This window comes from Lissotriton vulgaris, chromosome 5 (genome assembly GCF_964263255.1).
Source record: "Lissotriton vulgaris chromosome 5, aLisVul1.2, whole genome shotgun sequence".
Taxonomy (NCBI): domain Eukaryota; kingdom Metazoa; phylum Chordata; class Amphibia; order Caudata; family Salamandridae; genus Lissotriton; species Lissotriton vulgaris.
The window spans coordinates 1984323265-1984340676 of record NC_141693.1 but is presented as its reverse complement, the minus strand read 5'-3'; the positions used below and the strand labels follow the sequence as shown (position 1 = coordinate 1984340676).

General features: G+C 44.3%; 1 protein-coding gene across 1 annotated transcript in view; it reads right to left on the bottom strand.

Moving 5' to 3' along the window:
- RALGPS1 (Ral GEF with PH domain and SH3 binding motif 1) overlaps positions 1-17412 on the bottom strand; it is a 1949641-nt gene that overhangs the window by 550679 nt on the left and 1381550 nt on the right. Inside the window, exon 11 of the mRNA XM_086924714.1 lies at positions 1294-1387. Coding sequence (XP_086780840.1) covers positions 1294-1387 — 94 coding nt within the window. The remainder of the gene's footprint in view (positions 1-1293; positions 1388-17412) is intronic.

The following is a 17412-nucleotide window of genomic DNA, read 5'->3' as shown; positions in this document are numbered from 1 at the left end:
GCCTCATCCGTGAGGTACAGCTAGAGTCATATGACCTAGCCCAATATTGTCCTTGTTGGGCCTCATCGGTGAGGTACAGCTCGAGTCGTATGACCCAGCCTGATATCGGCCACGTTGGGCCTCATCAGTGAGGTACAGCTCGAGTCCTAGGTCCCAGCCCGATATCAGCCTTGTTGGGCCTCATCCGTGAGGTACAGCTCGAGTCGTATGACCTAGCCCGATATTGTCCTTGTTGGGCCTCATCAGTGAGGTACAGCTCGAGTCCTAGGTCCCAGCCCGATATCAGCCTTGTTGGGCCTCATCCGTGAGGTACAGCTCGAGTCATATGACCTAGCCCAATATTGTCCTTGTTGGGCCTCATCGGTGAGGTACAGCTCGAGTCCTATGACCCAACCTATCCACCTTGTTGTGTCTCATCGGTGAGGTACAGCTCGAGTCCTATTACACCGCCAGCACGGGACCCACGTCAGTGCACACCTATCACACTTGATGGATTCATTGAGAAAAACAAAACCCAGATGGGTGGAGGGGTTGAATGAATCTCTTACAAACAGTGCTAGGCTGCCAGCCCCATGTTTTTTTGGGATGAAATGCCAGCATGATGAAGGTAACATGGGATTTAAAAAGACAAAATGTTTAGCTCTGGGTACAAAATGACAAACACAATTTTGGCCCAAACATGCGGTTTCTTCGAAATAAAACATAGCTATGCTGTGCACAGAGCATTGCAGGAGTATGACTAATGGCAAATTGATGCTGTAGACATGCATTACAAATTCTCCCAAGAAATGTCCTACTAATGTGAAATAAAGTTAAGGTTTTGCAGTTTTTGTGAATTGATAAAGCAATTTTTTCAAAGGTAATTAAGTACAAATGCTTTGCTCATCAGGTTTGTGTGTAGTATAACACACTGTCGAGTCTTACAAGAAAAATACTGCTATTTCTAGTTTAATGTTCTTGACATATTACATTTTTTGCCTTTCAAGATCATCAACAAAAAAAGAAAAAAGGGAAAAAAACCAATACTGCTTTCATTTGGAATTTGCTTTAGCGTTTGAGAAAGATGTCTGGTTTCGAAAAAATGGAAAATGTGAGCATGTGAAGGAAATGAAAACAGCTGTGTTTTCATTCACGAGGCCGCGGTGATTCATGCTGAGCGATCAGCCGTGGTTGGGAGTGGGAGAGAGGCCTGCGCCGCTGTGTCAGGCAGAGGTAGATTGCTCCTGCTGGAGGGCCCCGCAGGTCAGGTCTGCATTAAATCACGCGAGAGTTACAGGAGTTACAGCCACTTACTTGTAATTGTCATCTTCCACAAACTTCTGCAGCTCCTCGATGTAGCGCACGGACTTCAAGTAGTTCTGCACATGTGGCAGTGTTACCAGTTGATCTGCGGGGAACAAAAATCTGCTTAGAAAGTTTGCAGCTTAAAAGAGAAAGCAATGCTTCTTTAACTCACTCTGGGGCTGCTCTCAATTGAACTACCATCAGAGATGAGGAAGTGCGCGTGGGCCCCACCAGGAAGAAAGCTGTCATAACACGACATATTAGTGATGGGAACAATAACAGGGCTGCATTATGAATGGGATAAATGTCATTGGCTCGTTCAGCGTCTGGGCATCTTTGTTAGGATGTCTGGGAAAGTAGAACCGCAAGATGGCTGGAGAGGGGAGAACATAGGAAGGAAGGTCTGATGAAGAGCCTAGTTAAAGTAGAACAAAGTTTCAGCACCCCTACTCAGAACTTCAGAACCAATCCTTGAAGCTAACATCGATTTGAACAGTCTCTTGTCTATTGATTATGATTAAGGCTGCCTGTTTTCCGTTTTTACTGATTTTTACAGATAAATACAGACAGAAAAACATTTATTTTCTTGTCTGTATTTATTTTTAAATGCGGATAAAAACGGAAATTGGGTGCTTTTTGAGTGATTCTCAATACACTTTCCATGACTACCAGACTAATAATTGTGTGGATTGATAGGTAAGGGGGTTAAAAAAATAAGGAATTTTAGTAAAGAAGCTTAAACAGCAGTAGAAATGCACAAGGCTGATACTGAAATGTGCCTATTTTCATATAAATGCATTGATTTATCTTCTGCGGGTGTTCATATCACTGAAATCTGGCAGGCATTGAAGCAGACTGAATATTTATTGGTTAAATAAATGCTGAAATATACCAGTTTCAGCTTTATTTATTTTTTCACAAAACCCATAATAATTATGGATAAATACAGATAAAGTTTACTAAAAAAAAATATGGTTTAATAGAGACGGAAATGTCAAAAAAATAAATACCATAAAACTGGGAATCCTAATTCTGATTTCATTTTTTGAACCAGCCTGCAGAATTTTCCTGACTCGCACATATGAAAACAAGCATTCCACAGGCAACACGTGTGCCACTCATGAGCATGCCTTAGAGTTTTTCAAAGGAGAGGAGAAATTAAACCACCCTTTGAAGCTGAAATGAAATTGAATTACTATAAAGTTGATGGGGGGGGGGGGTGCGGGGGGCATGATCTAGACTGCTGGCTCAGTAATCACATACTAACACATTGCAGCTCACACCACACTAAGTGTTTTTCTCAAAGCCACAGGTCAATACAACTCACAAAACCTCACTGTACAGATGTATGTATACGCAGAATATTCCCGCAAGCAGTAATATAAAATCAAATGTAAGTGTTGAAAAAAATCATTCAGAAATCTCAGAATAAAGATTTCAGGTTTCAAAAGTAATTGTGGAATTTCGAATAAGATCTCACTTTTTAGCTCAAAAACCAGCATTTCTAGGTGAGCGTTTGATATGCACCCTGTGTCTCGTAGTAGAAAGTAATAGAGAGAGTGGAACCAGGCAGCAAGGTAAGTGTTTTTTTTTTTTTTACTTTGCGCCCCATGCCAACTCCGTCCCCCTACGTCCCCATACCCGCCCTGCTACCTGTATGCCGTGCCTGCCACCACTGATGTAGAGACTTGCGTGTGGCACAATCTGTCAAAGGTGGAGGACTCCAACAGAGGAAAAGAAGTACACGTGTACCATCCACGATCATCTGTAGAGTCTTGTGCATGGGACAATCTGTCAAAGGTGGAAGACTCCAACAGAGGAAAAGAAGTACACGTTTACCATCCATGATCATCTGTAGAGTCTTGTGCATGGGACAATCTGTCAAAGGTGGAGGACTCCAACAGAGGAAAAGAAGTACACGTGTACCATCCACGATCATCTGTAGAGTCTTGTGCATGGGACAATCTGTCAAAGGTGGAGGACTCCAACAGAGGAAAAGAAGCACACGTGTACCATCCACGATCATCTGTAGAGTCCACCAAGAAAACTGCATTCAAGGAACGACTGGACAACAACACACACAACAGCAAGGAACTCTTCAACATCGTCAAAGAGCTCTCCAACCCCAACGCCGGAAACAACGACATCACCCCTTCGCAAGACCTCTGCAACTCCCTCCCCTCCTACTTCCACAACAAGATCGCGGACATACACAACAGCTTCAGCACTCAACCGACGAACGCCACGACCGAACCACCACCCCCCACCATCACCCTCCGCGCCTGGACCCCGATCAGCACCGAAGACACCGTCCGCACGATGAACTCCATCCACTCCGGATCTCCGACCGATCCCTGCCCTCACCACGTTTTCAACAAGGCCGACGCTGTCATCGCACCCCACCTGCGGATCATCATCAACACCTCCTTCGACACCGCTACCTTCCCGAAGAGCTGGAAGCACGCCAAACTCAGCGCCCTACTCAAGAAGCCATCGGCCGCCCCCACCGACCTCAAGAACTACCGCCCCATCTCGCTGCTCCCGTTTCCCGCAAAAGTCATCGAGAAGACCGTCAACAAGCAGCTGGCCGCCTTCTTCGAGACGAACGGATCCCTCGACCCCTCGCAGTCTGGCTTCCGGGCCAACCACAGCACCGAGACCGCCCTGATCGCAGCCACCAATGACATCCGAGCGCTGCTCGACAACGGAGAAACAGCGGCCCTCATCCTCCTCGACCTCTCCGCAGCCTTCGACACTGTCTGCCACCGTACCCTAGTACAACGCCTCAGCAACGTCGGAGTCCAAGAAAAGGCACTGGAGTGGATCATCTCGTTCCTCGCCGGAAGAACCCAGAGAGTCCGCCTCCCTCCGTTCAGATCTGAAGCCACCGAAGTCATCTGCGGCGTTCCTCAAGGCTCCTCGCTGGATGTATGACGTTACAACGCATACTTTTACTCCGCATACCATTACAACGCGGTATTTACAACGCATACCGTTACAACGCATAGCGCTTTGGGGTGCTGGATAGTGGTAAGTATAATTTACTATTCTAACTCCAGTCCCCGTGGACCCTAGGGAAGGTGTTGGATAGTAAATTAAACTTACCTCTTATCCTAGAGCGCCCCCCAGCGCAATGCGTTGTAATGGTATGCGTTGTAATGCCTGCGTTGTAGTGGTAGTGCGTTGTAAAAATTGCGTTGTAACAGGTGTATACCCTCCTCGCTCAGTCCTACCCTCTTCAACGTCTACATGAGCCCCCTCGCAGACATCGCACGCCAGCACAACCTCAACATCATCTCCTACGCCGACGACACCCAGCTGATCCTCTCCCTCACCAACGACCCCGCCACCGCCAGAGCCAGCCTTCATGAAGGGATGAAAGAGGTAGCCGAATGGATGAAGAACAGCCGCCTGAAACTGAACTCGGACAAGACGGAAGTCCTCATCCTGGGATCCTCACCCGCCACTTGGGACGACTCCTGGTGGCCCCCGCCCTAGGCAGCGCACCCAAACCAACGGACCACGCACGCAACCTGGGCTTCATCCTGGACTCCTCCCTCTCCATGACCAGACAAGTCAACGCTGTCTCCTCGTCGTGCTTCAACATCCTGCGCATGCTACGCAAGATCTTCCGGTGGATCCCCACCGAGACCAGGAAGACGGTCACCCAGGCCCTCGTCACCAGCCGTCTGGACTACGGCAACTCCCTCTACGCTGGAACTACCGCCAAACTCCAGAAGAGACTCCAGCGGATCCAGAACGCCTCAGCACGACTCATCCTGGACATCCCCCGTCGCAGCCACATCTCCGGACACTTGAGACCTGCACTGGCTCCCGGTCAACAAGAGAATCACCTTCCGTCTCCTCACCCACGCACACAAAGCCCTACACAACCAAGGCCCAGGATACCTCAACAGCCGCCTCAACTTCTACGCTCCCAAACGCCAGCTTCGATCGACCAGCCACGCCCTCGCCGCCGTCCCCCGCATCCGAAGAGCCACCACAGGGGGGCGATCCTTCTCCTACCTCGCCGCCAAGACATGGAACTCCCTCCCCACCCACCTCCGCCAGACCCAGGACCACTTCGCCTTCAGGAAGCAACTCAAGACCTGGCTGTTCGAGCAGAAGCAGACCCCCCAGCACCTTGAGACCCTCTGGGTGAGTAGTGCGCAATATAAATGCGATGATTGATTGATTGATTGATTGATAGAGTCTTGCGCATGGGACAATCTGTCAAAGGTGGAGGATCATAACAGAGAAAAATAAATAAATGTGTCCCAGACACCATCATATATAGTCTTACGAGGGGAACAATCTGTCAAAGTGGAGGAATAAAACAGATAAAAAGAAGTAAACGTGTCCCATCCACCATCATCTGTAGACTCTTGCACATGGGAAAATCTGTCAAAAGTGGTGGATTACAATAGATAAAAAGAAGTAAACGTGTCCCAGACACCATCATATATAGTCTTACAAGGGGGACAATCTGTCAAAATGGAGGACTACAACAGAGGAAAAGAAGTATACGCGTCCCAGGAAACCATTATATGTAGAGTCTGAGGCTTTTCGGAACACAAACTAGAGATGGAGAAGGAAGTGGGAATTGCCATTAACATTAGATGGAAGTGAAAATGCACCAGTGGGGAGCACAGTTCAAAGGACCCACAGTAAAGGATGATGGAGTGTGGACCAGCAGGCACAGCTGGAAAAATAGAGGTGGAGGAATCATAGGTCCAGCTATTTTGAAACCAATGGACATTCAAGCCTATCATGCAACTGATTCATGGCGGTCTCTGCAGTTTGGTCACTCCATCTCATGCTGGCGCCTAGTATTTCCTGCGCACAGGAGGCAGTAGTGCTGGATTCTTTGGTGACACTACAGAGGAGCAGAAGATACTTTGTGCTTGACCTCAGGTGATATAGAAGGTCTGCCACAGAGTTAAAACTGCTGGAGCAGTGGTACATAAAGCACAGCAGGAGGGCAACTGTATGTTGAACACTTATAAAGCTTGCACATGGGCATTCATTCACTTGAACAAAAGCAAACCAGTGGCCAAAAGAGGAGATTCCACTTGTGCATAAGCTCAGTCAGTTATGAAGCAAGCACACAGGCCCTGGTAGAAGTACTGGTGGCCCGCCATCCAGGGGTTGGCATACTTTTGGCGTGGATTTGGGTTATGCTTCTAATAGGCAAGGTAATGTTTCCAGGTTTTACTACATTAAAAGAACAGGCTCAACAATGACCCTTAAATTTGGTAAAAGGGATGCATTCCAATGGCAAGATGCTACTTTCTGTTGAGCACTGAAAATCCTTGCAATGTTTCTGAGCATGGTTCCCAAGTGGCATGAAGGGCTCTGTTCAGGAATACAGTACTTCTTGTGTATTGTATTTGAACCCTTCCTGAAGAGGTCTGGTGTACCCTGCTTCCCTGCTCTCAGTGCCTCTATTGCTACCCTAACCTACCCTGCAGTATCTTCCCCAACCTTTGTAGAGCACATCAAGGCCCTGAAGGCTTCCTGGTACTGGGACAATTAAAAAGACCTAGGATTCAACTAAGATAACTTCTCACAAGAAAATACAGACATGCCAAAGTAATTAAATAACATTCACGAAAAGGAAAATTGCAACTGACATTGACAAAAGAAATAAATTTTCAGGCTTTCTTAAATGTCAAATGATTCCAGGTTTGCCTCATTCGAGTCAGCAATTTGTTCCAGAACTTTGAGACCAGGCAATGAAAGAAGCTGCCTCCAATATGTTCAATAGTTTGAAGGTGTGGGCTGAGTGTCTGGGTATGACGCAAAAGGTCAGCCAGTTCCAGTGGCCATGACCATAGAAGACTTTGTGGGCCAAGGAGAGGCTTTTGAAATCAACCCATTGTTCCAAAGCACAGCAGCCCACGCGTGTAGTCGAGAGGTGGACACATTTCTGAAGACCCTCAACTGTCCTGACTGCCATAATTTGGACCTGTTGCAGAACCTTCAGCAAGTATTTAGGCAACCTCATGTGCAAGTATTACAATAGCCCAACCTCGAATGAATGCAAGCAGCCACAAGGGATGGATGATCATCTTTAGACGAAAAAGGAAAACCTTTTCAATGCAGAGGATGAAGCTGAAAACATTTGGTAGCCACAACCTTCTCATTCTTCCTCAGAGACAACGTCTGGCCCAGAAATCCCCACGGATCCAACATATGGAGCTGTAGAAGAAAGTACTCCCCTACAGCAAGTCAAATGGCAGAATTCTGGCTGCCAGGCTGCTAATCATGAGCAAGAGTTCGGTCTTACTTTTTTTTTTTTCTGAGTTTTATATTGAGCAAACTTGACCCGAAGGTATCGGGTATCAGAGCGCTTTACACGAGCACCAGTTGCATTACATGAGGACACATTCATTTTTGTTAAGCACAGGGAGATTAAGTGATTTGCCCAGAATCAGAGGAAGGTCAACGTCATTGCCGAGACTCAAACCCGATTCCCCTTTTCGAGGTCGGCCGCCCTAGCCATTAGGCCAACTCCTCTCAGTTGTGCCCCTTGGTTGTAGCTTTGCCAAACAAATTCTGATCTTTAGAGCAGAGGCCAAAGCTTGCATACAACCTGATGTGTAGATGTCTATCATTGGTGTGGAAAATTCTTGGCATTCTAACAATCTAATCAGTTTGGAAACTGCCCAGATATAGAAGTTGAGGGTATGGAGGAAATAGAAGGATGTAGGAGGGAACCGATAACAAACCACAAATTTGGAAGATATAAACTGAGTTACAGACCGGATTTGAGTACTCTCCTCTGGGACACACCAGAACCTCTTAGGACCACTCCATCTAGATCTGTCTCCAGCAGTCATTGACTCAATTCCATATGATCCATGGCAACAAAAGCGGTGCTGAGATCCAATCAATTTAGTACCACTGTATCTCCATTTTCTGTGAAATAAGGATGTATGGCCAGTCGTCTTCGTAATTATAACTTGACAACAAATCTTGTTTGGGTCAGGTATAGGCTTCCACAGTCCACAGCTCCACGCACCCGACATATTTTCTGGGTACTTCTATCTTCAACATTTGCGATCCCCAGAAAGGAGTTACTGAGAAAGTATCCTTTCTCATGCAAGCGCTAGAAAAAAGGTTCTCTTTGGCTTATGTTCTTCAGTCCCTTGCTTCAGAAAACAGCAAAAATTCTCCAGCGGCAGTAGACCGAAGTATAGATAAAAGGAGAGAGTCATAATGTAGGGTTAGGGATACCTCTGGATCCGAGTTTTCATACTTAAATGTTTGAGAGGGACAAATATATTGAATCTGATATGAAAAAACAGGAAAAAGAAATACTGAAGGGCTTTGATGTATGTAATCGTACAGAACTTGGAAATTAATCAAGGAAGATTGAAAGGGGATGTGTGAGGAGAACCAAAATAATGAAGGAAAACAAAAAGAAGCTAAATTCCCCATTACCCCCAACTTTTGTCCTCCACAGAACAGTTCTTAAAGTTTCAAGGCAGCCTTTTGGAGAGGGCCCAAAATATTGAAGAAAAATAAAGAGTAGTTCCTCGCCTCCACCGCTACAAAATATTGCTTGAGATGTTTTGGATTTAAAGGCTCCTGTTAGATAAGGCCTGATACCTCAAGAGTGGCAGTCGGCAAGGCCATTCCCAGGTGGGAGACACCACCCCATTGACAGCAGGAGCCGCCATCAGTGAAAGGACCCCGTTTGGATGAGACCATAACCAGGCAAATAATAGTCCACCTCCAAACACCACTGGTAGGTTTGTCAGCAGTGAGATGGACTTCTTCTGGCCTAATCTTGTCAGCTAAATGCATGGCGTTTCACTGAGATCCCCCATGCTAGGTGTGACTGCAAGGAAGGGCCCATTCACTTTCAGAGGGGGAGCCGCAAAGTTGGCCTCATGGAGGAGGGAACCATGCAGACTCCAAAACCACTGCAAGCAGAGACATGTCCACCTTGGTCTCCTGTAGGGTTTCTGATGAAATTGGCCAATGGACAGTAGAATAGGGACTCAGCTCTTCTTACTGCTCAGATAGAGTGGGATAACTTTGTGTAACCCCTTCCCTCAGGCATTACTGCTCAACAGAGCAAATACATTTAATGACAAGGTTGGGAGTGCTTAGGTCATCTAGTGACAAAGTAAAATTGAAAACGGGGATCCGCTAAACATGCATACGGTTATTAAACCTGTACTTGACACACATGTATTAACATTCTCATGCAGGCTGGCTTACAAGTTCTCAAATTGCTTAATAGGTAGGTAAGTTATTGCAAATGTGAGACGAAGAAATGTTCTGTTATGTCACAAAAGGAGAAAGAGATGGCTGGTTTCTGAGGGTGGGATGTTCTCACTGAGGATCATGAAGTTTGGACTGTAGGTTTTGAGCTCAGTCAGTCCTATTCATTCTCTGGGGCAGAGGGGGTGCCCTGACAGCAGAGCTGTGGACAGTGGAAAGTTACTTAACCCCTCCAATTCTCACGACGAGCTCAGCTCGTCATGAGCCACGGGGGCCGTGTGCTCATAACGGCCAGAACGCTCGCACACGGGGCTAATTTCCCCGCTGTGCTGAACGTTCTACAGAAATGGGTGTGGCCGTGACGAGCTCAGCTCGTCATGAGCACCGGGGCGCTGTGCACGCCCCCCTAGCCCCCAGCACAGCGGGGAAATTACCCCCGTGGCCAATGGGTTAAAGAATATCCTGGCTTTGAGAAACAGTCTTTACACTTATTAGTGATGTGAAAGAACATGTGGGCTGTGGAAGAACGTTTCAACTTTAGAGGGGCGAGTGCTCATCTCAGCAGATCTAGTAGATGGTGTTCCTCTACTCTAGTCTGGGGGTGGACTTATGTGTACAAGGGAGAAAATACCCTCATGTCAGGGGACCAGGACCAAAAAAATATGCAGTTATGGTGTTGATTTTGAAAACTTAATTCGTACCCTTAGTGATTTACAGAAACTGGGCTCGAGACACAACAAATCACACCCATCACTTCTAGTGACTTATTGTAAAGACAATCATAGGTGATGCAAAGATCAGGAAGAACAATCCCATAACCTTCCCCAGAGTAGTCTAGCCCTTTGCTACATTATATGGAAAAAGATCATTGTTGGTAAACATTATCTAGTACATCAATTATTGTTAATCACAAACAGCTGCTACATATAGTTAAGCTAAAATTAGAGCACAGACTCCATTCGTTGTTTCTTCAAGAGATTCTTTTTATTCACATCTTCGCGCTTTCTTTTTGCAAAAACGTTTCTTCACATGTAGCTACATGTGAAGAAAAGTTTTTACATGTGAAGAAACGTTTTTACAAAAAGATTTAGTTTAATGATATGCACCGGATATTTGTGATTAACAATACTTGATGTACTAGTTCATTTTTACCAACAATAGATGGTGTTTGCTGATGATTTTCCATATAATAATTCACACCCTAACAGGGAACATGTCCACTGGATCTCTGCATGTGGTTGAAAGTGAGATACTGAGGATATGAATGAGTGTGTAGGGGCATTGGCATTCTGTAGCCAGAATATCTGGGTGAGAGCTTGTCTCATATTCAGAATCCAACACTGTAGAAGTAGGAAGGGCAGGAAAGAAATATTCAACCAGGACATGTCTGTTCTTCATAGGATTGCTGTGAACAGGCTAAATTGAAAATTAAGCATTTGCGATCTTCCGATGAAGGAATGTATAAGTGTTATGTTTATTCTGGGGTAGGAATGATTGGCAATGCACTCAGAACTTTGGTGCAGCTGGGAAAACGTACTAAGCAAAGGTGCCTAAGCTAAGAATCAGAAACTACAATTCACATGTGGCCACAGAACTCTTATAGAGATTGTTGGTAGGAAATGGGCATCTTGAAGATATTGATTATACGTTCAGTATGGACCACAGCATATTTGCTAGACATTCAAGACACTTTGCTGCTGCAGCCAAGAGCTTTCTACCAGACATTTGTTTAAAGCCCTGGGGATTGTTTTTTCTTTTGAGAGCATGGGAAGACATACAAAGAAGTATTTCAAGAACATCAGTTGTATTTTGTAAATTGAACTTGGGAGTTAGTTAAAAGTACTTTTCATGATGTGTTGCACTGCTTCCAGCATGGTGTCTTGCATAGTTTCCATCAGGTCATCCACTGTGATCTGTGGTGGAATGTTTTGTTGCAGCACAAAGTTAATGTACGCTTCAGCCATAGAAGGTGTCTGTCTAGTGGCCGGCAGGGGGTGTCTCGACACGCAATCAGTAGGGTTGTGTCCTTTCCCAGTCTTGTGGACAGTTCTGAAGTCATAGTCCATCAGACGTATCACAATGCGTGGTGGTATTTTGGCTTTCAGATTGCTGAATACCGTTAGTAGAGCTTGGTGGTCTGTCACAATTGTGAATGGTTTCCCATATACAAACATGAGATAGTGTCCACACCACTGCCAGGCTCTCTTTCTCTGGTTGAGAGTATGCCCTTTACACTTCTGTTAGGATTCTGTTTGCATCTACAACGATTTTCCAAAAAGAGTTGCGACCAGGCTTGTGTTGGGCTAAAAGACCTCCCAATCCCACTGGGCTAGCATCCACCATGAGTTGAGTGCAATGGAAGTATCAACGTAAGCAAGGTGATCCAAGTCTGTGACAGCTTTCTGGATGTCCGCAAATGCTTTGGCACACTCGGGGGTCCAGATGAACGACTGCCCTTGTTTTGTTAGTTCTCGAAGTGAGGTTCTGATAGTGGTAAAGTACTTATGCATCGAGCTCAGTAGCTTGCTAGCCCCAGGAATTATCTGACTTCTGAAATGTGAGATGTGTCCAAAGAAAATGAGTTTTTGTTTTTTATTTCAACGTGTTTTATTCTCGTTTAGTAAATAAAGTAAGCACTTTTAGCCACAAACATTTTTTGAGTTTATCTTTTTTCAGCTCACATTGGCCTTCATTTAACGTGTCTGGCTTGTTCCAGCTGATTTCATGTCAAGGAACATTTTTGCCACATCATGAAACATGAGGAGTTTTTCGCCCTGCCAAAATCGCAAAAATATGGTAATTTTTGTAACAGTTAATGTTACAGTTATCCTTAATTAACGCTAAAAATAGTTCTGCTTAAGATAGACCATACAGAGAATTGTTATTGTTCTTCAAATGCACAATACCATTTTGTACAGTGAAGCTCTGCACACAATACTTTTATAGTATTATATATTCTTTTCTCATTGTATAAATGAAAGCTCACCAAAAATTAAGCTTGAAATGAAAAATGATGTTCCAGTCCTGCTAAGTATCATGCATCAGGTGTGAAGCTCACGCGTTTCAGTGCGTTGTTCCGCATCACCGCACTGAAATGCATTGTCAAGCATTTTGCCACCTGCCAGCGCGTGCCACCAGCGGCACCAGTGTACGGGCTCCCTGCTGCCCCGAGAGGCGTGCTGCTTGCTGGGCTAAGTTCCTAATAGTTAAACCATCTGCTCTCAGCTCTGTGGAGATGTTTGTATTACGGTCTCACTCCGACTCGCCGCTTGGCTTTGAAAGATACCAGCTCCTCTTCATCAGGTGCGCGCTGCTCACAAATATCACTGGCTTACTGTTGTACTAAGCGTTTGTTTCACTAATGGTCATTCTTACTGTATAACCTACAGCAGTGTAGTTCCTATATTCCCAATAGGCTCTGCGCATTGCAATAATATATCCTATAGATTAGACATAGGACTGAGGTCAACTAGGTCTCTATCGAACATATTAGACTTAATTGTGAGTGCCACCTAGCTCAGAGGTCACTAGAAACGTTCTCGAATGACCAAGAAGGGATTCGTTTCTGACAACCGCATAAACATGACAACTGTGTTTCCCAAGAATAAGAAATGTATCTCTAGAGTCAGGCAAACAATAGATAGTTATTTTACTCAGTCAATCGTGCATGCTTCGTTTCACCAGAAGTGTAGAGAAATAGAAAGACGGGGGTTTTCAATAAAATATATTTGTTGAACAGTCTTCTTTCTCATACAGAAGAAATGAACTGCTACAATCGTTATACTGGTTGCAAAGTATAGTGCGTACAGTATGAAGAGTATTATAAAATAATACTGTAAAAGCATGATATGGTTTCTAAGCCATAAAATACATATAATACATACATAAATAATAAATACTAAAAGTACTCAACTGGTGCTTCTAAAATACGCCTACAACGGGGTACCTAAACTAGGTCTAGTACGAGGGAAGGAGTAATTAAGGTGTAGCTTAAGTTTTAGTATTCTTTCTGCCAAGAATCTATCCAAGATTTCTCTTAGAGTCTAATCAGCTCAGTACCTTGGTTTTAGAATGTAGGAGGTCTGGTATCTCTCTCGCAGGACTTGATTTCCCAACAACCCGCAAGGGTAGCCTGGAAACACTGGAGCTGGATTTCTCAGCAGGAGAAAAGACAGCGTCTCTCTCAGTGCGTCTGCTGGAGGGTCGGCTTCCATCGGCACTTGCTGCAGCGAGAAGCGTCGGGCAAGTAGATAGTCAAACAGCTCCAAACCACTGTGTGTTCGCTTGGGCAAGTGTGGGCATATTTATACCTTGAAGGTGCCGAGTTTGACGTAAGGTTGGACATAAAACGTCATCAAAGAATCTCAGTTCTTTGAAAACTCCATGACTTCTTGGATAAATCAATATTCAAGCAGGGGGAAGTTCCTGACTGCTGAAGGCGTGTTTTTCCAAGAAATCGTTGTAGATTTTCGAAACTAGTGGAAGTAGCCATGCCGTATTAGGATTGCATGAGCTATGTCTAAATATGGTTAAGATTTCTATGCCTATATAAGGATACGGTACTTTATACCTATATAAGGGCAGGAATCGGGAAAATTACACTAGGGTCCTAAAACGCTTTACAACACTACTTCTTTTGTTAAGTTTTGAATTCTAGCATTGTAACTGTTTATAATCACCCTAAAAAAATTACATTAAGGTACTCGCTATATAAAAATACCCATAAATAAAACATGTATTCCCTCCTTCTTACCCCACCCCGATAAATTAGCCTCCGTTTCTGTGACGCCAGCCCATCTCCTGTATTATAGGCACTATCTCTGCTGGAGGGCAGCTCGAGTACTGCAGGGAAAGCCTTAAATCTTTCACCATCTCAGTCATGTTCTGTCGGCAGAGCAGATGGGGATTTTCATGCGTTTACATCCGAGTATTCGCACAGGCAGCCAGGGCCCATAGGAACTCCTGGAGCTAAGTTAGGGCACAGGCAGAGTGGGCTTCCAGGTAGGCGCACTGTTAGAACTGAGTTTGGGTACAAGACAGAAAAGCAAATAAACAGAAAAAGTTAAGAGAAACAACCAGATGCAGGGCTATATCTGCAAACAATACAATTTTAAAATCACTCCAACATTGTTATCCAGATCTGAAGTGTTACTTTTTAAATAAAAAGATTGTTTTATTTGATTATTGTATTTAACATCGCTTCTCTGCTTGTAACATTCTAGTTATTAGTCGCCATATATGACTAAGCAAAACGTTTGCATTCTTGCACCTGTGCACGTAGATTACCCTGAAGTTCTATGTCTGTGAAGGGAGATTATTCTAAGTATATGCTATTTTAATAGCACAAAGCAAGACAAGTGGAGTGATGTACAGGGTCAAGGCACGATTATAGTCAGCGAGTGATGGGAGAGGAACCTGGGTTCTGTGAGGAGACATGCAATATGACTGCATTGTGGTGTCCTGCTCTTTAAAAAGGTGCATCTACAACTCTTTCCTCAGTTGGAGCAGTGTTGAGGCAGTCCTGATGGATACAGGGATGTTTTTTCACATCCTTCATGCAAAGATGGAGAAACTCAATTGCCTGTTTTCTAGAGTTTTTGGTCAGAACTCTATTAGCTTAACTATGTGTGTTTGAACACATGATCCTAAAGCCGATCTCATTGCTCAAATAGATGGAATTTCTGATATTTATACGTTTCGCCTCCTCTTCTTTGCTTGATTTTGCGTGCGAGAAAGTGTCACTCATAGCCGTTGAAATGTCACTCATAATTACACTGAAATTCTGAAAATGTCACACATAGCAATCTGAAACCATGGCAGCTATGATGTTCACATTTTCTAGTTGGCATGCTTGAATTACAATTAAAAAGATCTTGCTGCTTGTTGATGACTGTTTCGCCAGGAGGAGAAAACCCTCAAACAAGTGAAAGCAAAACTGAACAAAGGGCATAAAGGAGGTAAACTGTGAACTGCCGACTTTGGAGCTGGAAATCCAAGGTTCGAGCCTCGTGGTCGACTCCACATCCTGGGCAAATCACTTAATCTCCCGATCTCCCGTGCCTACCCCAAAAAAAACACAAAAAAAACGAATGTGTCCTTGTGTAGCGTAACGGGTGCTCATGCAAAGCGCCCAATACCTTCGGGTCGAGCTCCCGCTATATAAAACTGCAAAAAAAAAAAACTCCGAAAACCACAAATCATGTTTGGAATGTGAACTTGAATAAAAAAACCGAGGAATATCAAGATAATGAAACATAATTATTGAACAGTTGACTTAAACCTTACACAACAAAAAGTCCAACTATTCAGAAAACAAATCATGGTGAGATGGACAGCCCCAGTGAAGGAAATGAATGAATGAGTAAATAATTGTTGTCAATTTCTTGATAATTGTATAAATTTCATATATGCTTAATAAACATCTTCTAAAGGGCTCTGCAATTTGCTGTAAACTCTTCACCCTCGACCCAACAAACACCTCTTCTATAGTCTCATGCCTCATGACCTCTTCACTACCTTTCATGCGTATGGCAACAACAAATTCCTAACAACATCAATTTTGGAAACCACTGGTTCTGCATTCCTTGCTTCTCCTCTTAACTAGCAGATTCCTCCCATTCTGTGTCCTCTTCCTCCCAAGCATCTGTGCCTGCCATGCCATCCAGAGCCAAGTGCCTAAGGCTCTGTCATTGGAGCCATCTCCTCTTTGCTCTCTACACAAACTTTCTAGGAAATGTTGTCCAATTCCTCTTACAACCTCTTTGCCAAGGATATCCTGGTCTGTTTTTCCTTCCTCTTATTAATTGACTAATTAACTGATTGATAGATTAATAGTTCATAGCTACCCAAATGAGTGACAAGTTACTACACTTTAGAACGGGGGACGAAGACAATTTTTTTTACAGGAAGAGCTACATTCACATCTGTTTATGAATAATGACCAGATGTGCAAATGGGAGAATAGAAATGGTGTTGCAGGGAAATAAGGCTTGGTAAAAGAATGCCGTGCCAGCCATTGGAGTAGGGCGAATTTATTTCGCAATGGGACGCAAAGCCTGGAATGCAGATAGTAAGATTAGACTAGGATTATTACATGTAAAAAAGAGAATCCCTACAGAAACCCGAGGGTCCTGGTGAACACCCCAACTAAATAACAGGTTCTGGTGATCTGTACTGTATATATCTTCGGATAAGTACATTTTATAATTAAAAAAAAAATTGAAAAAAAAACCAACTCATTGAGAAGTTCAAAAGGAAAACTTATAGGACTGTTTTTTCTGGATCCAGGATTAATTTAATGTGTTTGTATGACAATCAGTACTTTGTTCTTCCTAATTCACAAAAATGTTTTTTAGTGTAAATAGTGTACACTTGAATAGTAATACAAAATTTGTAATGACTCTTTGCGCAGATCTAGGAGTCACTTTCTAAAGAGACACCTAAAGTGACATTGTTGCATTTTTTAAATAAACAGACATATATTATGGTTAAGGGTCTGATTACGAGTTTGGCGGACCATCGGACAATCAAACTCGCGGTGGCTTGGCGGGATCCGCAGCACTGGCAGTCTGACATCTGCATTACAAGCATGGCAGTACCCCCGCCATAGGACTGCCACAACCGCCGGAGATCCGTGATCCTTCTGCTATGGCGCAGCGGTCTGGCCCAGCAATATGTTGGTGGTGCCGCTGTAGCACCACCAAGCATATTAGGAATTTCCTCACAGTTTTCATTGTGTTAAGTCTGCCACAAAAACTGTGGTGGTGAGGAAACTAAGGGGGGGCCCGTAGGACCCCCTTTTGCCGCTGGGCCAGAGGATGCATGCAGGGAGGCACATGTTGTGCCTCCCTCTCTGCAGGCATTCTCATTGCAGTGCCTTCTTAACAGGCACTG